The following is a 26,806-nucleotide window of genomic DNA, read 5'->3' as shown; positions in this document are numbered from 1 at the left end:
AGATCAATATCAATCAAGTGATAGACAATGACAAGGCTAGAATTGTGCGCAGCTTCATGGCATACAGTAAACGATGCAACAAAACACAGTTTTTCAAGGCGCTGTTTGATGGAAACACGGAAGAACAAAGTTTCCTGACTTAGCTCCTAACTCTGGGTGATTTGCGATAGTTAATTTGAGGCGTGTCCTACAGAAGGTTCGGAATTCTGAATTAAGGGGTTAAACGCACCAGAAATGCGCACAGAATATCATGAAATACTCCAAACAGAAGGAGAGTTCGTCAATAACTTCGGTGAGGCGAGCGGATATAGGACTCTCCCGAAAAAGGTGTAGGTTTATGGGAAGTGTCCTAAAGCACAATTTGGATCTTTATTATTTATTTGATTGATTGATTTGTGGGGTTTAACGTCCCAAAACCACCATATGATTATGAGAGACGCCGTAGTGGAGGGCTCCGGAAATTTTGACCACCTGGGGTTCTTTAACGTGCACCCAAATCTGAGCACACGGGCCTCTACATTTCCGCCTCCATGAAATGCAGCCACCGCAGCCGGGATATGAACCCGCGACCTGCGGGTCAGCAGCCGAATACCTTAGCCACTAGACCACCACGGTGGGGCATCTTTATTATTTATATTAAAATCCTTAGTATACATGTTAAGGCACGGGGTAAAAGGTGAATCAGGACATTCGTAACCTTTTTGTTTAACTGCGCCGTGGTATGATGCATATGCTAGAAGAAACATATTTGGACGTCCATGTATAATGATGCCGTAAAGTTGATCTCCTTCCCAACTCTACTCGCTGCTGAGGTGCGACTGTTCGACTTATTCACGAACTCGCCGTGGTGGTTTAGTGGTTATGATTTTTCAGTGCTGACCCGGAGGTCGCGCGATAGAATGCCGGCAATGGGGGCCGCAATTAGATGGAGGGGGCGTGCTATAAGCCAATGTTCTCAGTTTTAGACGCACAGTAAATAATCTCATCTAGGTTTAGGAATTTTGGCATCACTCCCCCACGGCTCTCCTCGTAATCACATTGTTGTTTTGGGACGTAAAACCCCAACATATCATCAGTAGACTTGTACAAGCTACTTCCAAAGTGGGGTTAAGTTACTGATTATTGCATACACAAAAAAAAGGTGTTTGAGTCGAACACAAGATACAAATTTTGGAATAGTATCGGAGTAGACTACGAGAATGACCAAATGTTACTTCACTTAACGCCACACGCGAAAGCCGCATCATAGAAGGGAGCAATTTCGGGCCGATAATGTCTTGCATGTGTAACCGCACGAAAAGCATGCACCACTCGCAGCATCATATCTCAGACTACGGGGCTGCTCTAAGTGGAATTGCGCAAAATAGGACTGCCTCTTTTTCAGTGCGACCACGCCTGCTTACTGCCGTCCGAAATAAGTTGAGTATTCAAATTTAGCCAAGTTGGCTGCCAACGTTCAGTATTATCGTCCTCCTAAACCCAAAGTTTATTTGCAGACTTGTCCATTACGCGCTTGCTAACGCTTCATTTTATAATTACCATAAGATATATATTTATTCACCTTGTGTTTGTGCGACCACTCCCTCCCCTTCCCTGATACAAAATTCTGGGTACGCCAGTGTTTCATGGTTGCTGATTCATCAGGTGTACTTATTTTTTAAAATTTTTGCCGACTGAGTGATAACGCGTCTGAATCTACTGATTTTCTGTATTTTCTACATAAAATCCGGAACAGCCGCTGCTTTTTCAATGTCGAGTTTGATTTGGTGTGGTGAAGGACAAAAAAGAAGGAAAGCTATCAGTTCGCTCGAATAAGATAGCAGTATAATTGCTAGGAATGTGTTAGCGAGTGTATTTTCCAAACGGAAAACTTGAGCAACTGAATAGCAGAAAAAATCAATGATGTTTTGCAACTGGTCCTGCCTTTCTTTTGTGTCATTTCTCGCTTTTGCTCTGTACGCCTTAACGACGAATTCGAGGGTCACCTTCGCTGGATTTTGTAAGAGTGAACAAGCGCTAAACAAGCCTACAATGCTAAACTATCCTGTTAGCCACTGTTTGAGCCTGTGAAGTACTCTTACAGGAAAGCCACTGGAGGGTTTTTGAAATCACATTGATGTTTCGCCGGAATTTTACTGTACATTTGTGAGCGAATGAAGCCTGCAAACGAGCAGTTTTCGACCACACCTGGACTAACCGAAGAAATTATTTCTTTACATACTACACTCCCCTGCTTTTCCTCTTTGCCACTTCTACCTTCTCAGAATTACTAGAACTTGCTCACAGGTGTGACATTTAGGCAGGGCTTTTTGAAATGCCTTTAGTCATTCTGACTGGTATGTGGAGGGTTGACTGTACGTAGAAAGAGAAAGTCATTGGATGCATGAAAGTCCGAGGGAAAACAATGCAGCACAGTGAGGAGATTGGCTACGTGGTATATATTTCCAAGGAAAATAGCACGCAAAGGTGTAAGATGAAGGATTGGCAACGAATATACTATAATGCAATATTTCTCGGCATTTAACGTCCCGAAACCACGGCATGATAATGAGAAATGCCGTAGTGGAGGACTTCATGATTTTTGAGCACTTGGGGTTTTTTTAACATGCGGTAATTGAAGAACTCACAATGTAAAGCACTCTTGTGTGTTCATATTAGAGAGCGGATAAAAATACACAGAACCACCTCGTCCCCGCTTAATTTTCATCGTGTACTTCCAAGATCCTCTTCAACGAAGAAGACCTGTTAGGACTCCCATCGCTCACCATTCAGTTCCCATGAGCTGATCGCCCCTCGAAAAAGTCTTGTACCTGCCTTTACATGCAAATAACACTGCCAAGCTCTCCATCCGCCCGTCTTCTTCAGGAGGTGGCTCATCGTGTCGGTTTTCATGCCTGAAACACTAAAGTATCATCTTGCTGAGTTCTATCAGAAACCTTTGTATATTTAATCAGTCTTGAACGGTGCTGTGTTGACACGCTCGAGACACCAGCAATCTTGGAGTCATTATTTTCACTGCTTCATGAAAGCTATAGTACTCTACCGTATACCACTATACCAGCGCTGAATGTGTGATGCAAAAACTAAGCGCAAAGACTAGAATTTAAAATCTACTGATTTTTACTGATATTTTATGACGAACATCTGCTACCGTAATTTTATGTGTCGTGGCTACACTGGGCTACACTCCTGCAAAAAGATGTCTATTACTTATTAATAATGATATATGGGGTTTCCCGCCCAAAATTACGATATGACTGCGAGAGATGCCATGGTGGAGGGTTCCGAAAATTTCGAATATTTGGTTTTCTTTAGCGTGCACTGGCATCGCGAAGTACATGTTCTTTAGAATTCAATTTCCATGAAAATTACGCTTGCCACGGCCGGCATCGAAATCATGACCTCCTGGTGAGCAGCTGAGCACCGTCACTGCTACACCACCGTGGCGGACATGTGTGTTCATCAATTGCGAGCACAAATGACTCAGTAGAAGCAGAAGATAACGCATTTCGCCTCTTTCTGCGGTTTCCGCCCTAGAAATTGCAAACGCATAAATAGTAATTATCAGTGATGTACCAGGCCATAAAGTGTTTTAGCGTGAGGTCTTCGAAGGCGACGGAAAATTTTGGACGACTGCATTTTCACGATTTGAGAAGTAACAACTATTTAGGCCCTATATTTTCTACGTAACTTAGCACCAACCACAAAACAAAAAGTGCGACCACCTGCACTATAGGCTAACTCACAAAACGCCATTGGTAGCATATTTGCACGCTGCTCCACATTAATCAGCTTGGCTTGAGTTATCTACGTCACACTACAATGTCATCCAATGAAACTATGCTTGGTGTTTTATAACTATAAACCAAAGTACGCTTGAATAAACCTTAACAAACTAACCCTAGAAAACGAAGGTGGAAAAATAAAACCATGTAATAAAAACGTAAAATACTCGTTATGATCGGTATTTTACACCGACATCTCTGTTATATAAAAATTATGAGTTGCGGATCAATTCATTGCTCCTGGCTTGTTTTTCCACAAACATGGATGTTCTTTCGCCATTTTTTATTGTGTGAGACGTCGTAGTGGAGCACAACAGAAATTTCGACTTCCTAGGGTTCTTTACTGTGCACCTAAACCTAAGTACATAGACCTCTAGCATAAGATGTGCCCACTGCGGCTGGAATTCAATTCCACGACCTGCAGGTCACCAGTCCAGTGCCTTAGCAACTAGACCTCTGTGGCAGGTATCTTATCTCAGAAGTAGTCTGCACAAGAATGTTTTTTTAGCTAACGGCAGAACAGAACTTCTTCTCACCAGCTGCTATCAAGCTCAGACTTGACCGATTTGCCTTTCAATACCATTTCAATGGCTATAACAGATATGGCAGTGAATGTAAGTAATCATCCAACAGCATTCGCTATGCAGGACAAACAATTTGACCCATCCACTCGAAAAATACACTGGCACTGCCTGATTAAAAGCTACCTAAGTACAAGCAGTGGTCAAACACGCAACGATTTCGATAAAGTAGTAGCAAAATCTAACATGTGTGTTTTCTTGTATAAAATACTGCATTCGTTCCAATTCACACTTTTTTTAACGTTTTGCTTCCCACCGCAGTCTTTCACCTGCCCATAATATGGACGACACTGGGCATTGGAGTAGCGGGAACTATCTACACGGCACTGGTGAGTTTGAGATGCCTGAGACGTACGAAACACCACACATTCATGAGTTCACGTTAGTTCCTGGAAATGTGTAAAAAAAGCGTGAAAAAGCTAGCAGGTGTTCATTTTCCCCAAGTTTTAATGGTATTTTTAACGTGATTGCCACATCTCAACTAGCCAGCACAAAGAGCAAGCTTATTCACTCTTTCACTTTCATGTACGAAAAATGAAATAAATAAACGGCAGCATAAAAAAGACAAGCTGATGGGATAATGCGCAAGCACTTATTTATGCTGTTGCAGATTTAAAGCAAACCATGATACGTGCACCCCTAGGTGATAAAGAGGCACAGGGTTGGTTAATATTTCCAAGGTCACTATGCTGTGTAATCCGATGGTAGCGTGGCCTGCGAACTTGAACTTTTGTCACCCCTGTACGTTACCTGAGAGAAGAGAAAAAAAATATCTGTACCGTTCATAAACTAAGCAAATACCTGTCGTTCCCTGGTGGTGCGTAGATAGTGACGACAGTGCAAAACACGAAACAGGCGATTGGTGCCTGCTACTGGCACAAAAATGTCTATTTTGTGCATCATACAGGGCAATAATATCTGCTTCAGAAATTTATGGGAGCCCTAACTTCAAATGAGTCATGTTTGCTGGCTGTCTACAAAGGCTGCCACAGTTACCCTTTCAAGTGCCGTTTCTCTTTAATTGCGTGATTCTCTATACACAGTAATGCCAGGCTCTTGCACCAAATCTAGGGGCCATATAACAGATAGCAGCATATAAGTAGACTTCGGGTACCAGCGCTGTCATTCGCAAACTCGTAATTAGGGTACGTATTTGTCAAAAAACATCAGGGCAGTGGTTCAGGCCTGGCATTAATATTTAGGCACAAAATAAAACAAAAACCTCTGTCGAAACAGAGGCTCTGCAATATATAGGGTGCGTATCAGAGCACCAGTCTTTAATTCGGCGCAACTGCTGAGAGGGAGATTGATATATGCACAGAGTTCAAACTGCGAACTCGGCAAGCAAGAACATTGTTGTTCGTTTTGTAGGGCGTGCAAAGAGAGAGTTGTTACTCGCCGAGGCTCAGAATATGAGAATTGCCCCAAGAAACATTAGGCTGAATGGAGAAAATAGTGCTATTTTCGTCAACGGACCTTTGTAGTTGCTTGGAGCAGCAGGAGCGAAGAAGAAAGAGCTCAAATAAAAGTTTATTTGGTCAGCAGGTGGCCAAGTCTTAGCAAGAAAACATGAAGATAGTCGTATCCTGTGAGTCTCTTATTCGAAAGACCTCTCAAAAATAAACTAATGATGACACCATTTAGCCTATAAGCATGTGTGATGTGTACACATCCGAAACTATAATTAGGACATTTCGATCTACTCAACCTGACGTTTCTCTGGTACACCTTAATATTAGAAGTATAAAAAACTAGCTTGATCACTTATAAATTTTCTTGGAGTATCTCGCGCTGGGATTTCAAGCCTATATTTTAACGGAGACTTGGTTGACGACTAGGCTGACCAATTCTGATGATACACCCGTCCTCAACAATTACGCTTGCATGCGCTTGGACCATGAAAGTAGAATGGAGGGGGGGGGTAGCTGTATATATTATTATTGGCTATTCTCATAGCATCATTAGGGAGTACATGATTTGAAGTGCAAATGTTGAATACTTAGTGATAAAAACATTTGAAGTCCAGCCCGATGCCATTAAAAGACAACCAGCTTTTTCCAAACGCGAGTTCTTGAATTTTTTTGAACAATTGGTGCAGTTTTTTTTTTTTCAGAGCAATGAGCTACCCTGTTTTTTCTGTGGGCGACACAAATATCGATACAGTTAGTGATGACTTGTATGCGGTGGACTATAACAGTTTGATTATACATGTTATATGGATGTGAGAATTTAGTTTCTGCACCCGCACGCATTGCTCCTAAAACAGGTACAACCACAGACATCTGCGTCGTGAGTATCGCTGCCTCAGTAGTCATGAGTGGAGTGACACTTAGTGACCCGAGCGATCACCTGCTCGTGTTTTGTGTTACTACTTCCTTAATCCTTATATGTGAGTGTTAACGCCCCCAAATTACCATATTCATATGAGAGGTGCCATATTGGAGGGCTGTGGAAATTTTGACCTCCTGGGGCTCTTTAACTTACACGCAAATCATAGCACGCGGGTCTACAGCATTTTCGACTCTGTAAGAAATGCAGCAGCCGCAGTTCGCATTTGATACCGCTAGCTGTGGTTCAGCAGCCGAGTACATGACACTCTAGATAACCGCAGCGGGGCATTACTACTCACTTAAAGAGTAGCCAACAATCGGAAGTAAGAAATTTTCTTGTGTTAAATGATAAATCGCTTGACAAGATATTTTCAGTGTTGCAGGAAGTAAATTGGACTAGTGCGTATGACTGTGACCCTTATGAGGCCTACGAAAAGTTCTTTACCAAGTGGGAAGTGAGTTAGGATAAGGCGTTTTGTTTGCAGAGTCGCCGAAAAAAAAAGAAAGAAGTAAAAAAAAACCAAGGATAAATGCCACACTGTACGGAAAAATAAGAGTAAAAATTAGGATGTATTACACTTTTATTACTACGTCGGATTTAAATCTTTTGAAGGAGTTCAAAAAAGTTCGAAATGAACTAACTGCAGATTTAATAAAAGCAAAAGAAACTTATTGCGAAGGCTTGTTTTTACGACATCGAAATAATACAAAAACATGTGGGAGCAAAAAGAGGAGAGGGAAGAGAAAAGGAAGGAGAGGAAGGTTGTCCATTTCTCAGACATGTTGGCTACCCTGAGCTGGGGAAGGAGGAAAGGAGAATAGTAGACAGGCTAAGAAGAAGAAAGGCTGCAACAGAGAGCGCTCAATAAATTGAAATAATTGAAACTAGAATAACAAGACAGTGTCTGGCCCATATTTTTAATGAGTATTTCATACAATGAGAAAAGACTGACAGCGAAGCTGTAGGAATACAGCAACCAACGAAATACGTTGTTTATTTACGAAACTCTTTTGTGCTGCATCACGTCTCCCCCAATGAAACTGAACATTTGCTTATAAAATAGAATAAAATATGATATCACTGCTATCTATGGTGATTTTAAACCTCAACTGATCAAGTACGTTTCTAGCTTATTAGCAAATGTTCTAGCTCATATTATTAACCTAAAGTGTTCAACAAAGTAATTTTCCCTGACCATTTAAAAATTGCAAGGCCGTACCGATACACAATTTTGGAGATTAAAAAGCCCTTACAAATTGTCAGGCAGTATTGGTATTGCCTATTAAAAAAAGATTTTGAGTAGGCAAATAATGATCGTATAACAAAGTTCTTAGAGAAATACAATATTATATTTTGTTCACAGTTTCAATTTCAATAACGCAAATAACTGAACAAGTGGTTATTTATACAGAGCAGAAAATCATTCAAGGTATTGAAAATAAGTATTATACATTAGGGCTGTTTCTAGATTCGCGAGAAGCGATTGACTTGGTTAACCATAGTATATTACTTTACAAGTTGACATGTCAAGGCTTACGTGCCACGTCATTGAATAACTATCTTGAGAAACGTTTTCAGTTTACAAATGTAAACAATTACACCTCCGCGCAGTTAAGTGTAATGAAGAGAGTACCCCAAGGATTAGTGTTGGTTCGTAAGCTTTTTCTGTTATACATCAATGATATAAGACAAATAGACAAAACTCTCGATATGCTCATGTTCGAGGATGACACAAGCATATTTTTACTTCGCGGACAAAACGTAAACTTCACGAAAAAGCTAATGATTATCTGAAAATGCTTTCTGATTGGTTAAAAAGCTGTCTGGAAATAAATGCGTCTAATACTAAATACATTATTTTTTCTCCCCCAAATAAATGAGACCAGCATAAAATATATATTACCCATGGCACTGCGAGTATTATTAGCCTAACACCTGAACAGAAATTCCTAGGTGCTCGGTTCCACGAATCTTTGACATGGTCAAGGCATGTCAGTCATCTGGAAATTGATATATCTCGATCAATAGAATGTATTTAGAGTTTCTACATTAATACCTTTTCACCTAAATAAAACTCTTTACTTCACTTTAGTTTACTCGATGACGGCCTGTTCATTAGTATAGAGTACTACCACTCATCGCAACTATATAGTAGACTAACAACACTAAAAAACGAGTGCTGCGTATTTTAAAAATAATATAGGGGATATCCAGGATTTACGCTCTCGGGAATCATTTATGCGACATGACATGCTGACATGGCTGACCAAGTTTAAATTTATAAACTAATGGAGCATATGCACACCACAAGCATATATAGAGATATTGGCATGGTATATAGCTGAACGTCAGTATGCGTTTAGGCAGCAGATGAGGAGGCTTCCGAAGATTAGCATCAATTACGAGAAACAATTATTAACCTATACACTTACACAAATTTTTGAACAAACAGAAGAACAAAAATTAATTGGACAGAGAGCCTCAGTGAGATCCAAAGAATGTATAAAACAACTCACGGGACGACAGCATGCGCGTTGTAGGGTGGCGTGATGTTTGCTTTGTTGTACTACTAGCATCCCCGCTTTCTATTGTTTATGTACGTACATTGTACTGAAGCACTGATATTTCGTTCATATCTGTAACGTGGTGAAAAGATCTGTTTAGTTTACCTAGCGCGTGTATACTGCGTAAGTGATTGAGTGATCTGTGTGATCTATATGCTTATGTTATATGCAGGTACATTGTGTATTCTGCGTCAATTATATTTCAATATGTTTTCTGTGTTGATTGTGAAATGATGTACATATGGAATATTTGTAACCAGATGAATTCTATGTCATCTTCTCAGTTTTATCAGTTGTGTATTGAGCAAAACACATTTTTATTTATGTTACACTATTGCACATGTTTTTGAACACACTGTACGAATTAAAAATAGGCAGGGGCCTCGTCGGGCTGCTTAATTAAGCCTTCAATCACTGTCTTCGCAGGAAATGCCCTGAAACAAAATATATATATTTTATTTTCATTTGATTTCATTTCATATGTTAAACATTGTGGATCAGTCTATATTACATTTCACCCCACGTTGCAAACTCTTACTCTAACCAGTCTTGCTCCAATGCATGCAATGCATACTTTCCTCATGTTGAAAACATTAAGGGCACTGTAGGTTACCGTCTGCGTACAGTGCAGCTGGCTGGTGTTTGTGAACAAATGTCCGTCAGAGGTTCTATGCTTGATTCAGCGGCAATATATTATTCGCACATCAAAAGCGGAGTGTTTCCTCCCTGTAGACCACTGGGGTGATTCCGAGAGTTGATCTTCCAAGTAAGGAGAAAGCGGATGTGATGAATGCAAGTTATGGCACGTGCTGAAGAAGAATAATAGTGGAAACTGAGTGTAATATTCTTTCACGCGCTGCTTTGATTGCCGCGTTAAGGCAAGCACTGTCTACAGCACGCGTATTCAGAATGGCGTATTTTCGCGGGAATTCTGGTTGTTCTCACTCACTTCAATGCTTTGTTGTTATCTATCCGCTAAAACAATATATATATATATATATATATATATATATATATATATATATATATATATATATATATATATATATATATATATATATATATATATATATATATATAGCCCCGCCGCGGTGGTCTAGTGGTTAAGGCACTCGGCTGCTGACCCGCAGGTCGCGGGTTCGAATCCCGGCTGCGGCGGCTGCATTTCCGATGGAGGCGGAAATGTTGTAGGCCCGTGTACCCAGATTTGGGTGCACGTTAAAGAACCCCAGGTGGTCTAAATTTCCGGAGCCCTCCACTACGGCGTCTCTCATAATCATATGGTGGTTTTGGGACGTTAAACCCCACATATCAATCAATTATATATATATATATATATATTGTTACGGATGTGATGGGTTTATTTACAATGAAAAATGTCAGCGCTCTACCGTCACTGCCGAATCACCATCGCTCGAGCGCGTCCGATCTCTTCTTCTTCCTCGCTCTTTCAGTCCACGTTACATTTCCCTCTGGGCCAGACGAAGCTCACCGAGCGAGTAGAAGCGATCGGTTGTTGTAGGGCTTCAATCGGGCAATGTGCACAATTTGCGTCTTGCGCGAACGCCGGTTCTGAGCTGTCACTCTCGCGACAGCGTAAGTGATGTCACTTAAGCACTGAGTAATGACAAATGGTCCTGAGTACTTAGAAAGAAACTTCTGGCAAAGTCCCTTTTTTCGAACAGGCGTCCACAGCCAGACCAAATCACCTGTAGCGAAAGTCACGAGCGGGTGTTTTGCGTCGTAACGGTCTTTCGCGCGAGCGTGGGTGGAAAGAGTTCGGAGCCGAGCAAGTCGACGAGCTTCTTCGGCGCGACACTGGCGTTTTCGTTCGTCGAAAATGGAACTATGGTGTCAAGGAAACTTTGCGGATGACGAGCATAGAGAAGAAAGAAAGGCGTATAACCTGTGACTTCGTGTTTCGCGGTATTAAAGGCGTATGTAACAAAAGGTAATACGGCATCCCAGTTCTTGTGATCCGCTGCGACGTACATTGAAAGCATGTTGATGATGGTACGATTGGTGCGCTCAGTGAGGCCGTTGGTCTGAGGGTGGTATGGCGTGGAATGGCGATACTGACACCCACAAAGCCGTAGCAACTCTTCGACAACGTCAGCGGTAAACTGACGGCCGCGATCACTTATCACCACACGAGGGGCCCCGTGACGAAGTATGATCGAGTGTAGAAGAAACCATGACACATCAGATGATGTGGCTGAAGCAACCGCCATCGTTTCAGTATACCACGTCAGGTAATCTACGCACACAATAATCCAGCGGCGGCCGGTGGTAGACTTGGTGAAAGGGCCCAGTAAATCTATGCCGACTTTTTCGAATGGTGATGTCGGTGGCTTAACCGGCTGCAGAGGGCCGGCCGATGGTGTGGTAGGTTGTTTTTGGCGTTGGCAGACATCACAACTTGCGACGTAGTGCTTGGTGGTCTTCCAGAGTCGAGGCCAGTAAAAACGTTGTCGGATACGGTGAAGCGTTCGGGCAAATCTAAGGTGCCCAGACGTGATGTCATCGTGCATGGCTTGGAATACCGCAAGACGCAGGCATTCTGGCACGACGAGTAGTAGTGTGGAACCATGGCTGGAGTAATTCTTGCGATATAGTAGGGCGTCATGAATCACGAATGGCGTGGCGCGTTTAGAGCTACGAGCCACATCAATCATTGGTTTCAGCGAAGGGTCACGCTGTTGTTCGTGACGAAAGACATCCAAATTTGGGAACTTGGATGAGATTGCGGCCAGGTAGTTGTCAAAATCATCATCATCAGCATCCACAGTTGGAGATGGAAGACGAGATAAGCAGTCGGCATCTGCGTGACATCGACCGCTCTTGTAGGTCACAGAATAATTATATTCTTGAAGCCGTAAGGCCCAGCGAGCCAACCGACCAGCTGGGTCACGTAGTCCGACAAGCTAACAAAGCGAATGATGATCTGTGACGATCTTGAACTGCCGGCCGTACAAATAAGGTCTGAACTTTTGGACGGCGAAAACAACTGCAAGACATTCCAGTTCGGTGACCGTATAATTCCTCTCCGCCTTAGTCAAAGTACGACTTGCATACGCCACCACGTGCTGCCGGCTATCGTGATATTGAACTAGCACGGCACCAACTCTGATACCACTAGCATCTGTATGCAGTTCCGTGAGTGCCTCCGGGTCGAAATGGCGCAAGAGGGGCCCGGAAGTAAGCAAATACTTCAGCTGCTCGAAAGCAGCCTCACACTCAATGGTCCATCGAAATGGAGTGTTTTTGCGGAGCAACTCTGTCAGGGGATGAGCAAGCTGGGCGAAGTCTTTGATAAACCGACGAAAATAAGAACACAGGCCCATGAAGCTACGGAGATCCTTCAAAAACGTCGGTTGCTTGAAGTCTCGGACAGCACTGATTTTGTGCGGGTCTGGTCGTATACCGTCCTTGTCAACTAGATATCCAAGCACAAGGGCTTGACGCTCACCAAAATGACACTTCTTTGCGTTTAAAACGAGACCAGCTTGTTTGACGCAGTCTAGAACAACGCTAAGCCGATGGTTGTGTTCGTGGAAAGTCTTGCCAAAAATAATTACATCATCGAGATAACACATACATATCTCCCATTTGAGACCGCGAAGGATGGAGTCCATGAATCGCTCGAAGGTAGCTGGGGCATTGCATAAGCCAAACGGCATAACGTTGAATTCAAATAATCCATCAGGCGTGACAAAAGCAGTCTTCTCTTTGTCAGACGGATGCATTGGTATTTGCCAGTATCCAGACCTTAGGTCGACAGACGAAAAGTAGGCGGCCGAGTGCAGACAATCAACAGCATCGTCGATGCGTGGTAGCGGATACACGTCTTTCTTTGTGACGGCGTTGAGACGGTGGTAGTCTACACAGAATCGCCAAGAGTTGTCTTTCTTTTTTTACCAATATAACAGGAGCTGCCCAGGGACTGCTTGACTTTTGAATAACGCCTTTCTGCAGCATGTCGTTGACCTGATCGCCGATCACTTGCCTCTCTGACGGGGATACGCAATAGGGTTTCTGGCGTATCAGTGTAGCATCTCCCGTGTTGATGCGGTGGTGCATACGGGATTCGGGCAACATGGAACAACGCTTGTTTTGAGCGAAATCAAAGACTCCCGCGTAGCGTGTAAGTACCTCCTCAAGAACATTCTGCTCCGAAGAAGGCAACGACTTGTTGATCATACGTTTAATCTCGGCTGAGTAGTTGGGCGCAGTCTGACTGATAGCTGGAGACTCTGAGACCATTCTCACGTCAATTGTGGCCTGCTCCTCTAACGTACCCAGTTTGAATCCGGCTGGTAGAACAACAGGCTCTGAGGCTGCGTTGAGTGCCCACAAGCAAGCATGTCCGTCGATGGCTGTAAGGACAGACCGTGGGATTAGCACATTCTTCTTAATGGCGTTTGCATGATCAGGCTCCACAAGTCCAGTGCAGGGTCCTGAGCGGACATGAGAAGAGCATACGGGTACAAGCACTGCTGTCCGACCAGGGATCGTCACATCTTCAGACAACGAAAGAGCATCGATGGGCAGAGTCGGAAAATCGTCAACTATTGCAGCGGGCAACGTACTTTGTAGAAGAATCTCTCCAGTTCCACAGTCAAGCGTAGCGCCGCATTCATGAAGGTCTATCCCTAAAATGATGTCATGAGTTGCGCGAGCCAGTACGGTGAATTCAACTCGGAAATTTTGTCCACCAATCGTGAGTACAACTGAACAAATACCAACAGGGCATAACGTTTTGCCTCCAACTCCACGAAAAGTTTCTTTACGATTCCACGCGAACATAACTTTGTGACCCAAGAAACGATGTTTGAAACGAAGGCTCATAACCGAAACAGCAGCACCAGTGTCTACAAGAGCAAGAGTATCTACACCGTCTATACACACACGCACTTTGTTCATCAACATCACAGCAGAAGGAGGAATTGGCGAAACTGACCGTCCCGCGACCGCACCTCCATCGGTCGCACCAGTTAGTTTCCCAGCTGATGCGGGGGAGGTGACCGACGACGCGGAGACGGCGAGCGGCGGGACCGTGTCGGAGGCGGCGTCAGGTTTCTCTCGGAGGCAGGGGACTCGCTGCAAAATTCGTTAGGCCATTGCTGTCGGGGACGGTGGTCGGCCGAGTGAGAGGTCCAGGTTTCATGCATACGAGGCGGGTGCGTCGAAAAACGTGGCGGCACAGGCGTTTCGTACATACGAGCCGGATACGTCGAAAAACGTGGCGGTGCAGGCGGCCGTCTGGGACAGAAGCGCGAAATATGCCCTGGGAGACCACATGTGTAGCAAACGGGGACTTGTCGACTGACGTTAGCCGGAGCAGAGGTGGTAGAAGTACGCGGAAACGGGTCGTGCTCCGCAGGAACATTTTGTGATGAAGCATAGTAATCTTCTGGTAGAGGCCTCGTTGACGACGGTCGGGGGTCCGCAGCGGCACGTCGAGATGATGACATCCGGTGGTGGCCACGACCCGTCGGGGAAAACGGAAGCCGCGGGGTAAAATCTGCAGTTTCTGTGCGTGGTCGGTTTTCGACGTGACGCTCTCGCATCCAGTAGGGAGGTGGTTCGGGGCACGCGGCGAACGAGCATTGGTGGTGAACGTCACCTGCTTGAAGTCGTACGAGCTCTTCTCGAACTACCCGACGTACGAGGTAGGAAATGTCTTCGCAGGTGGCGACGTCCATACTTGCGACAGTGGGAACATTGTCCAAGCGCCCGAACTTGGGTAAAATTCTTCGGGTCTTCAACGCCTCGAATGCGCGACACTGCTGCCTGAAAATCGAAGGAGTGTTCAAGTTTTCTTTTGTTATAAAAAAATTGTGCACGTCCTCGGCGATGCCTTTCAACAAATGACCGACTTTGTCTTCGTCAGACATATTTGCGTTGACAATTCCGCAAAGCTTCAACACTTCTTCAATGTAGGTTGTGCACGTCTCGCCGGGCAACTGAGCCCTACGTGACAGCGTTTGCTCAGCTTTCTTTTTCATGGAACTCGTGTCCCCAAAGCAGGCCTTCAGTTCCTTAACAAATATATCCCAAGTGGGGAGGACATGTTCATGGTTCTCAAACCAAAGCAAGGCTGTCCCGGCAAGGAAGAATACTACGTTCACGAGCTTCGCCGGTGCGCCCCATTCGTAGTAGCGGCTCACTCTCTCGAAGTGTTTTAGCCAAGCGTCTACGTCTTCGTCAGTTTTACTTGAGAAAATTCGTGGCTCAGGTGCCCAGTAGTCTGGTTGTCGAGGTCGACGGCCACTTTGTGCCGTGTCGGTGGCACTGGTGGATGCAGCAGCGTAGGACGTCGATGGGATTGCTGTGTCGTCGTTCATGCTGATGTTGTCCGGAGGTAGGCTAGCTAAGCGTCTGCTTCTTCGAAGAACTTCTGCTGCGGGGTCCAGGATGGCAAGTTACCCAGCACCGCTCCACCAAAGCTGTTACGGATGTGATGGGTTTATTTACAATGAAAAATGTCAGTGCTCTACCGTCACTGCCGAATCACCATCGCTCGAGCGCGTCCGATCTCTTCTTCTTCCTCGCTCTTTCAGTCCGCGTTACAATATATATATATACATATATATATATATATATATATATATATATATATATATATATATATAAGCGGTAACCTCGAATAGAAGTGTTTTTTGCTACTTGGTTTTCCATTTCGTCCTTCATATTTTTTGTACTGTGCCACCTTGTCACTCACGCGAGAGTTTGCTTAAACAATGAGTAGGGCAATAGCGTCCAGGGACTCCGACACGAATTTTTTTGTGATTTACGCTGCATGCTCGACAAATACTTTGCGAACCCAATGAACAGTATTGAACTTAAGATCAATGTAAAATTCCTGTTTTGTCTAGCTCTGGTGTGTGGATGGCGTTGATAAATGATGCACATCATGAAAATAAAAGAATTCCCCTTTGGAGTATCTAAAAATTATTTGAGTACTCTTTTAGCGAAGATCACTCGCTATTCTTCTTATTTTTTGCAGTGAAAATTGGACTCATTAGTATAGTACAATAAATTAATTTTGGGGGCAATGACTCGGCATAAAGTACATGACGGTGATTACCGGGAAGGTACGCTATATTTGGGGTACTTCAGAATGAACTTTTGACTAGTTGTTTCGTGTGTTTTTTTTTATCACGGGCGCTAATTGATGCACCAAGAGCAAGTGAATGTGAATGCGAGTATTCTTTCTTTTGGTACGCGCACACATAGAAAAAATCACAGCATATCCACGGAGTGAGTGATGATGAATGGGACGAAGTGTCCGTCCGTCCGTCTTGCCGTCCATCCGTGCATGCGTCCGATCGCGTTCGAGAATGCAGACGGCGCGCTGGTAACACCGGCGAGACGCGAGTCAAAGAACCCAAGCGCAAGCGTCTTCAACGCACCCGCCGCTCTGCTCCGTCCATGCTTGACCAACGACTCGCCAAGTACGGCGACTATTCAGAAGACAGAGAGGCACTCGTTGGCAAAGCACGCGCAGCAGCTAACCCGAGAGTAGCACGTGGAGCAGCTAATCAGAGAGTAGCGGCACTTCAGAGAATAGCGGCTAAGTAACGGTATCTAAGTAATGAGACCAAAATTGGTCATCCTTTTTTATTGTCCTCTCTTTCTCGTCTCTTCTTCTCTCGGTTACGCGTGACTAGTCACAATGTCAGACTATATGGAGCTTCGCCCCTAAAACGTCTCTTGTCAAGCAGATGAGGCAAAAGAAAACAAAGCTGTTTCCTGACTAGGCCTACATCCCAGTTTTCACATTTTATGGTCACATTTCTGTCCTATCCAAATGCAGTAATTAAAGCGATAATCAAGCTAGTAACCTCAAGCTCTTAACCTCGGTTCAACGTCATACTCAATTAGGATCATGGTATAGAGTTCTACAGGTGCGTTCAATGTATCTTGCGACACTGAAGCGCGTTGGGTCACGACCACTGCGATCACCCATGGCTTCCACTGGGCCGTATTTCTGCTACTAAGCGCTATTATCACACTTGGGGATCATGCAGTTTTACAGAACTTGACTGCTTTCAAAAGCTCTGCTCTATAAAAGTACCCACATATACGTTGAGTTTATATTATTATACCAAAGTCGAACCTGCATATATACCACTCACTAGAAAAGTGAAATTCATTCCAAATGCCACATGATTATGTATAAAAATTTTAGAGAAATTATCATATTTTTATTGCCAATACCAGTGTGGAATTTGGCTTCACGACTCTGCTACACGATGATGCAAGGAGTGCCACCTCGCGGCGTTTTTTTTAGAGAGTGAAGGTGTTGAAGTTCGCCGTAGTTGTCAGTAGGACGCAAAAATGGTTATCATCAACTAGGAGTCACTTTCTTCGACCTAGTTTTTATCTTCTACTTCACTCTTTGAACACTTGCGGCGATTTTAGCCGCGTGGGATACAGTAACCTGATGGGTGAAAGAGCGAGCAGAAAAAGAGAGAGAGAAATGTATATAAAGAGATACAAACCGCTAAATTCTTCTAAAAGTGGGAATAGAATACGCATTGGCAGGATCCTAAGGCAAGCACTTAACCATTCGGCTATCCAGACACGCCCGCAGAGCATAGCCACGGTTGCTGGATGTAAACGCATGGGGGCTTTCATCGAGCAGCCGTGGCAAAGCATCACCTTGTAAACTATAGTACAGTATGGCAAGAGGGCAGGAAAATGAACTGTGGGTGAGAAGAACATATGTAAAAGTGAAGAGGCGGGAGAAACAGAAGGAAGGAAGCAGTGCATAGCCTAGAAAGAATGAGGGTGAAATAGGGAAGGAAAGGTGAAAAGAGAAATAAAGAAAGAACAGGCGACAAAGCGAGAGAGAGAAAAAAAGGAAGTGCGGGAAACGATGATATTAGAAGGAACAAGCGGTGAGAGGGAAAAAGCGATGGTGAGAAACGGAGAAGAGAGGGAGAAGGGTAAATCAGGCTGATGAGGAGGAAAAGTTGAACGCGAGAGTGCGAGAGATTGTTTAGACAGAATGAGCAAGAAAGACAGATAAAATGAAAAACTAAAGGAGATTAGAAGAGGGAATGAAAAGGGAGAATATTAAGTAGATAGAGACCACAAAAGATAGAAAGAAAAAGAACGTGACCAAAAAGTAGATAGCGAGAAAGGGCAGAAATAGGGAAAAATAGGAACAGCAATAAAGAAAAGGAAAGAGATGGAAAGATAGAAAGAAGTAAAAAATTTAGAGCGAGAAATATGAAGGAGAAAAGGAAATAAAAAATGGCCCTAATCTACATGTTACACTGTAAATGTCGTCGAAAGACGATAGTCTTGCGTCTGGAGAGAGTTAACGAAACGTTTATTTGATGTTCTGCGCAAGAAAATCAGTGAATTGTATTTTGAAGGCGCTGCGTTAGGGTGCCTCGAGCGTGTAACGGAGGTGAACAAGCGCATCTAGGCACGTTAAACATGAGCGCCATCTGGAAGTTATCTTCGAAAACGAAGGCATGCGCGACCACGGAGAAAGATGCGCGCCAGTCACGGAGGTGATAAGGTGTAGAAAGGAAAGTGACCGGCAGGTGCCACCACCGTGCCGTCGTAGCAAAGCGTTGGAAACCCATTCTTGAGCATCGCGTTAAACGCTACAGTCCTAAGAGTGTTTTGTGTGTGTCCTCTTCTAGTATAAAGGCAGACATACGAAACATATACATGTTGTTATGGCGCCTCAAATATGCGCAATATTTGTTTTTTTAATAGACAAGCGCACAACTATGAACGCTAAACATTCAGCAATATTGGTGGGTGCTGCGGATGGGGTTGGCCGTTCGGTGCCGTTTGAGGTATCGTTAGGGCAGAAAAACAGACAAGGGTACAGACAGACAGACAGACAGACCAAAATGTTTTCGTTGAAGGTCCCCAAGAAAGACTATCGTCTTTAAAAGAGTAAACTAATGAGAAGAAGGCTGCCTTGCTCCATTATTTTAGGCTTGGAACGCCTGAAGCTGCCTCAAGTTTTTTTTGGTGGCTTGTTGTTGGAAGCAAGTGTAACGGTATCGATGTAAACATCGCCTAAGCATCTTCATCCGCAACTGTGTCTATTCATTAGCTGGCAGCAAGGGTGATGGTATTGATTCAAACAGTGCCTCAGCATCTTCATTCACCACTGTGCATATATCCATTAGTTGGTAGCAAGGGTAACTGTATCGGTGTAAACAGCGCCTCAGCATCTTAATTCTCCCCTGCGCATATATTCACTAGTTGGGGGCAAGAGGAACACTTCGATGAAAACAGCGGCGCAGCATCTTCATCTGCAACCGTGCCTCTTCTTTAGTTGGGAGCAAGGGTAACGGTATTGATGTAAACAGTGCCTCAGCATCTTCATTCGCCACTGTGCATATATTCATTTCTTGGGAGCAAGGGTAATGGGATCGACAAGAACAGTGCCTCAGCATCTTTATCCGCAATTGGGCCTATTTATTATAGTTCGGAGCAACGGCAATGCTGTCAATGTAAACAGCACCTCAGCATCTTCATGCGCAAACGTGCATATTCATTAGTTGAGAGCAAGGGTAATGGTATCCATGCAAACATTGCCTCAGCATCTTCATTCACCACTGTGCATATATTCATTCATGGGGAGCAAAGGTGACGGCATCGATGAAAACAGCACCTTCAACCGCAACTGTGCCCAATAATAACTTTGGAGCAAGACTAACGGTATCAATGTAAACAGCTCCTCAGCATCTTCATCTGAAACTGTGCCTATTCATTAGTTGGGAGCAAGGGTAATGGTATTCATGAAAACAGCGCCTCAGCATCTTCATACGCAACTGTGAATATTACTTAGTTGGGAGCAAGGGTAACGGTATCGGTGTAAACAGCGCCAAAGTGTCTTCACCCACAGCTGCGCCTATTCTTTAGTTAGGAGCAAGAGTAAGAGTGCCGATGTAAACAGCACCTCAACATATTCATTCGCAAATGTGCTTATTGATTAGTTGCAAGCAGGCATAACGGTACTGATGTAAGCAGCACTTCATTCTTTTCGTCCGAAATTGTGCGTATTCATTAGTTCTGTAGCAAGTGTAACGGTATCGATGTAAACAGCGCCTCAGCGTCTTCATCTGCAACTGTGCCTAATCGTTGGTTGGCAGCAAGGGTAATGGTATCAATGCATACAGTGCTTCAGCGCCTTCATTCGCCACTATGCATATATTCATTAGTTCACAGCTAGGGTAACGTCATTGATGTAAAAGGCTCCTCAGCATTTTCATCCGCCACTGTGCCTAATCATTAGTTGGGAGCAAGGGCAATGTTATCTGTATAAACTGCGCCTCAACATCTTCATCCGCAACTGCGCGTATTCATTAGTGGGCAGCAAGGGTAACGGTATTGATGTGAACAGCGCCTCAGCATACTCATCCGAAACTGTGCGCATTCATTAGCTGGGAGCAAGGGTAAGGGTATCGACGAAAACAGCACCTCAGGATCATCATCCGCAACTTTGCGTATTCATTAGTTGGGAGCAAGGGTAACGATATAGATGTAAGCAGCAACTCATTATCTTCGTATCGGTGTAAACAGCACTTCAGCTTCTTCATCCGCAACAGCACATATTCATTAGTTGGCAGCTTAGGGTAACAGCATTGATGGAAAAGGCTCCTCAGCATCTCCACCCGCAACTGTGCCTATTCATCAGTTGGGAGTAAGGGTAACGGTTTCGGTGTAAACAGCGCCTCGTCATCTTCATCAGCAACTGCGCATATTCATTAGTTGGCAGCTAGGGTAACGGTATTGATGCAAACAGCGCCTCGCCATCTTCATCCGCAACTGTGCGCAGTCATCGGGCACAGGAAGCCTATAGTTAGCCTTGGTCGTTATGTTGACCTCGCCCGATATTTTACTCAACGGTGGCGTCAGAGGTCTCTTCTGCACGCTTGACTGTATTATTAATAGCCAATTTTGTGGAGAAGTGCAGTTTCTTTCACTGCACGTGGCAACGAATTGCGTAGAAGCGAGCGGTGAACATGCATGACGGTGAGACAACGACTGGGAAAGCGGGAGAGGTCAAGTGTTAGCTTTTATTTGCTCCGCCAGGCGTCTTCCTAATCACACCGCTCGCTTTCCCAGATGCATAAGTGAAAATCAACTTCTTGAAGCGTTATTACGCCGCACGACGCGCTACGGAATATGTGGAGGCTTCCGGCTATTTTTGTTCGACGGAGCAGCAGACCTTCCCACGCAGCTACGTTAAAGCATGTTCAAAATAGTTCAAAAGAAAGGATAACTTGATTTACTCCAGTTCTATATGGTCTAAGCGAGTTGCTGCTCCTGTATCGTCCATGTATATTCTTCATTCTGACTATAATAGTAACAGCAAATAGTTTAGCACTTTGCCGTTATCACGAAACGCTGCCACAAGAGAGTGTTAAGACGTGATACAGTGCACGGCAGTGACGCCCGACGCAACGTGACACGTTGTGAACTTTGCAGGAAAATATCAAGACTTAAGTTTTTATTTTTGCTTTATCACAATATACTTAATGTGAATGCGCCTCGGTATCTTCAGCCCTTTTCATCGCGCACGTCGAGAAATTTACATTCGAATAATTCACTTTCTTATCAATTGCGTACTAATTGATTGATATGTGGGGTTTAACGTCCCAAAACCACCGCACGGTTATGAGAGACGCCGTAGTGGAGAGCTCCGGAAATTTCGACCAGCTGGTGTTCTTTAACGTGCACGCAAATCTGAGCACACGGGCCTACCGCATTTTCGCCTCCATCGAAAATGCAGCTGGCGTAGCCGGGATTCGATCTTGTGGCCTGCGGGTCAGCAGCCAAGTACCCTATAGCTACTTGACCACCGCGGCGGGAAGCGCGAAATATTCGTTTGATGTACTCTCTTTTTCCATGAACAATTTCTGATTAGAATTTGCTGCCTGAAAATATTGTTTCTTGAGAATCTGCAACTACTTTTGAAAATGCACTACTTACCCATATCGAAAAGCAGTGAACTACAGAGTGTTCATGTGACTTTTCTTTCTGTATTCTCTTCGCTTTCATTTTGTATATGGTCATTTTTACCGTTTTAATGCAGTTTTACACGAGTATTGCATATACTGTATTTACACACACCCCTTATTTCGGGTAGAGCTTTTTTTTTTTCTAGTGGCCAGCTGTTATATGTTCCGCACTCGATTTTGGGAGTATTAGGAGCGCAAGGGTGACGAGTTTTTAATCCTATACATACGTCAATATATCCTGTGAACTGTATTACTTTGTTGTCTAGTCAGGTTGCGCTGGTTTTTTTTTATTTTCGTAATACTTGCAGATATGACAACAGGTTTTATTTGTTCCCTTTTCTGTGAGCTTGTGTGCCCTATAGCTTCACCTGCGCTTGTAGACTTGCAACTCTATAATTTCCAACCTGCATGGTCCTGTGTGACTGCAGTATAGAAATAAAAATATAAATAAATAAAGCAATAAATAAACACCTATACAGGTTCACTAGTTCTTCGACTACTCTGCGTTCAAGTAACAGATGGTTGCAGAACAGCACCGCATTCACAAGCACCAAAAACTAAGTTGGAGTGTTTATGTAAGAGAAGATAGTGATCTGGGGCTGGATTCACAAAACTCACTTACGAGCAAATTTTCGCACAAGAAAAATTTTGTCGCGTAAGTGGATTCACGAAGAGAAAAAAAAAGTCGTAAGAGGCCATCGTTTTCACATCGGCCGCTGCAATAAACCGTGCTGCTACTGCTGAGGAACATGTCAGCGATGGTGATTCAGTTGCTATATTTGCTTACGTCACCAAAAAATGCTCCCAAGTGGACTCACGATGTCAAATTGTGCGTAAAAACAGCGTGGCTAAAAAAATCCTAAGAGTGGTCCAATGTGGCTACTTAGGACCTGCCGTTAGGAACAATGTGGCTACTTAGGACCTGCCGCCGCGGTGATATACTTTGGTGCCCTGGCTGGTTTTGAGTTAATTCACGCCCATGTAGGGCTGCCTGATGACTGCTGGTGCTGTTTTATTTCTTTCGAAGCTTTGAGTTTCGTGTGTTGTTTCCCTGGTACGCAGTGGATGGTATTGACAACCACCGTCTTCCAATAAGTTCGAAGTCGCAATAGTTGAAAAATTCTATTGGGCGTCAATGGCGTAAAATTATGCATTTAAAGATTTGTGGTTGGATGGAAACCCATGTGCTACGTGAAAGGTTGGGGCATTCGAACGTGGCACAGAATATGATCAACCTTATTTGTTATGTTGTTGTGTTGCGCCCCACCTCATCCAATTAAAGGTACATCTCAAGGTCCTTGCCTCATTGGAGGAAATTACCAGCAAAGAGGTTAATGAAAGAACATTCCTTGCACGCTATCGAAGTAAAATTGAGTGGAACTTTTCAGTTAGCAGTTCATAAAGCCTATTCTGTGGTTGTGCTCTAGTGTACTTCGATCGGCTCTAACTGTGCAATGGGCGCGATCCCTGAAATACAGCTGTCGATACACTTTGGGATGATCTGAAACTGGCGCATATTTTGTAAACCTAAGCGTATTAGGGGTCTGCGTGATAACGCATGGAACAACAAACAAATCAAGCGTTTCCGCCTTCACTGTTCTGACATCGATATAGGCCATAATATTATGACAAGCAGTCGGGATAAAATGGCACTAGTAATTTTAAATGGAACCAGAAATGTGCAAATCCTCATGACTATGGAGCAAAACTTGGCTGAATTCATTCCTGCGACAATCACCAGCTGTTTAACTTGGCGCACAAATATCGTTCAAAGGTAGAGCGAGCCACTGAAATGTATTTTTTGCGATGCAGCGACCACTTGACCCGGGAATAATTGCGTTGCGAAGGCAAAACCCCCGTCACATGCTCTGGTCTAAGCAGACGACAAACGTGAGCAGACGATTGCTTGACCGACAGGCGAAGTTTGTGATTGGTTGAAAAGGAATAATCTCAACATCAGCTCATTCCATGATGCTGACAAAACACTTCTTTCATCAAGAACCGCTGTCGTTTCGTAATATATTTCCCCTCGCACATAAGAGAAAATTACGTCTCGTCGTGAAAAACCACGCAAGTGTTTTTTAAGAGCGCACTTACGTCCTTACGTGATGCACAGTACTCGAAAACAACATGGCGTCGTAAACAGTGTAGGTGTGTTGCTGTCGATTTTAACAAACGCTTCTCGCATGAGTTACTTCAGCGTTCGACCGGATGCGTTGTGATTACGGCTGCTCTTTCGGTGCGTGTAAAGCAGTGTGGAAAGCTGCGGCAGTGTCATCGTGTACGGTTAGCGCAGCGAAGCCTGTGCAGGTGTGTTTATCAAGCGAGGATCGGCGCCGGCGTATCGACGGCAGCTAGCACTCGAGAAGCCTGCAATGTGTGTTTGTGTGCCGGTAACAGTTCGTTCGCTTCATTCTCCAGTCTCTCAGTTGAGTACTGTGCGACATTTCGGATTGACAGCGTTTTGGCACGTTACTTAAGTGACCCCAAGTACGTTCGGAAACGTATGAACTACGCGCTGTGTTCGTTTCTTGCTTCGCCACTGGTTAGCCCGTACGCTTCTATTTACTTGTGAGCAATCTAGTTTTCGGGAGTGAAACGATGTTCGTTGTGAACAGTGGTGTTGTGTTGTCGTTTCCAAGACTTGTTATGAGGCTGTGCTCGCGTGACCGAAAATTGAAAGACAGCGTTGCTTACTGTTCTGCCCTGCGAAGTTGCGGCGGTGGGGCTTGGCGTTTTTGTTTGTTAACTTGTCACTTCTCCTTTTTGTGATTACCATAATCCGAGCTCCGTGATGGGACGAGCTGAAGCTGAGAGATGCTACATTCTGAGGTGGATCGTGTTACTGTGGCGGCGCGCCCAGACTGCTCTTCGGTAAAAACTTGAGAGTTATATGTGCCAGCGATAGCCCGTGAATGTCCAGCTTCCCTCCAGCCCCCAGAAAAAGCAAAGATTTCACCAGTGCCTTGCTTTGGATGAAGTTGTAGGCCAATAACGCCTAACTACAGGTTTGCGAGTTCATCTGGCCATCGTTTTGCACGGCACTAGAGCCTTGACAACAGCCGGTCATGGCCAGTTCTTACACTATATCACTGGACATGCACGACTGGCCAGCCTTTCATTGCTGTCATCAGCAGCTTCCAGACTGCAGATGTTCTTTGCCTGTTCGCCCTAGAGCACACTTGGTTCCTGATGACACTAATGGCTACTAAAGGCTGGCATCGGTGAGTCGCCTTGCAGAACTAAGTTTGTTGCTATTCACGCAGAACTATAACGTGTGCAAGTTTTTAGGCCAGCAGATGTAGTGTTTCTCTATGTTAAGTTCAAGTATGAAAAATTTGCTACTACTGTTATATACATACATATATTATGGAGAGGCGGGCAAATACATCAGCAGTTTTTTTTGTGATTTGATATGAGTGAGCTCTTGTTTGATTACTAGGATGGGCCTGTCTATTTACCACGTTTTATAGTTGGAAAGTTAATGTAAATTTTTTTTCCAGGAGCCAGGTTGCACTTGAGCAATTAATGTTATTTTTAAAAAATTAGTTCTATAGACGATTACCACTGTCTTAGCACTACACTTCACAAGCAAATATATACTGTGTTAAGTAAATTTTACATGGGGCTTCAGTTTCTTTCAAAGTGATTATAGCAAATTTGATCACTTTGACGAAGTGATACCTTTGTCAATTAAATATTAGAAATGAGTGATTTTAATGATAAAGAGTGCTTAACAGTGCAAACGATAGGAGGAGGTAGAAGAGAGGAGACAGAGCACTGGTCAGTGCTCTGTCTCATCTTTTTTTTTATCCCCTCCTGTCATTTACGCTGTTAAGCACTCTTTATAATGTTATACCAATACACCCAACCCTACTGTCTCTCATGCTTTTAATGATTGTTTTTAAATATATTGTTTTTGGCCCTTCACAAATTTTAAAAACTGCTTGTCACTTGGTAGCAGCAGAAACTACGCATGAATCATTTTCAAGATGGTTCGATAAACACTGATTTCAGACTTAACAGTGCTGGGGGATTTCTTTCGTAAGTTACTTACTGTATATTCAAAATAAGTGTATTAGAATTGTTGTTTGAGAGCTATTCATCTTAATATTTACACCTCAGTGTATGTATGTACGTGTGTGTGTGTGTGTGTGTCATTTAATGAGAATTCATTTATCATCGATGAGTAAGTTTGGTAATGATTTAGGTGAATTTCTTTCCAGTTCTTTTTCTTTTGAGCCATTGTACTTTTCAGTTTGTCTCTCACTACGTAAAAATAAATGTAACCTCATACAAAATATGTACATTCGAAGAAGTTGTTTCATTTGTCAACATACAGTGATGGGCAAAAAATTGAGTAAAACAAAAGCAACCAGAAAAGATTACTTTAGAGCATAGCTCCTCTACATGGCATATCTTGTACACATTGCGTTGGTTGAATGGGTCGATTTCAACATATCAAATTCAATCAATATACACAAACTATCACCCGTAGTTGTATATGTGTGTGATATTTATGCACATTGTGACACCTG

At 43.7% G+C, this 26,806-nt stretch overlaps 2 protein-coding genes across 4 annotated transcripts in view; one reads left to right on the top strand and one right to left on the bottom strand.

Annotated features, from left to right (window-relative positions):
* The window catches only part of LOC119161865 (zinc finger CCHC domain-containing protein 24), a 251,549-nt gene that overhangs the window by 56,307 nt on the left and 168,436 nt on the right, over positions 1–26,806 (bottom strand). The window lies entirely within an intron of this gene.
* Positions 1–26,806, top strand: part of LOC119160952 (sodium-coupled monocarboxylate transporter 2-like) — a 171,372-nt gene that overhangs the window by 107,689 nt on the left and 36,877 nt on the right. For both annotated transcript variants that reach the window (XM_075880192.1, XM_037413233.2), the window contains one exon: positions 4,628–4,695. In XM_075880192.1, the coding sequence (XP_075736307.1) occupies positions 4,628–4,695 (68 nt within the window). The remainder of the gene's footprint in view (positions 1–4,627; positions 4,696–26,806) is intronic.

Source organism: Rhipicephalus microplus, chromosome X (genome assembly GCF_043290135.1).
Source record: "Rhipicephalus microplus isolate Deutch F79 chromosome X, USDA_Rmic, whole genome shotgun sequence".
NCBI lineage: Eukaryota > Metazoa > Arthropoda > Arachnida > Ixodida > Ixodidae > Rhipicephalus > Rhipicephalus microplus.
Note: the sequence above shows the minus strand (reverse complement) of the source record. Positions and strands in the feature narration are given on the sequence as shown.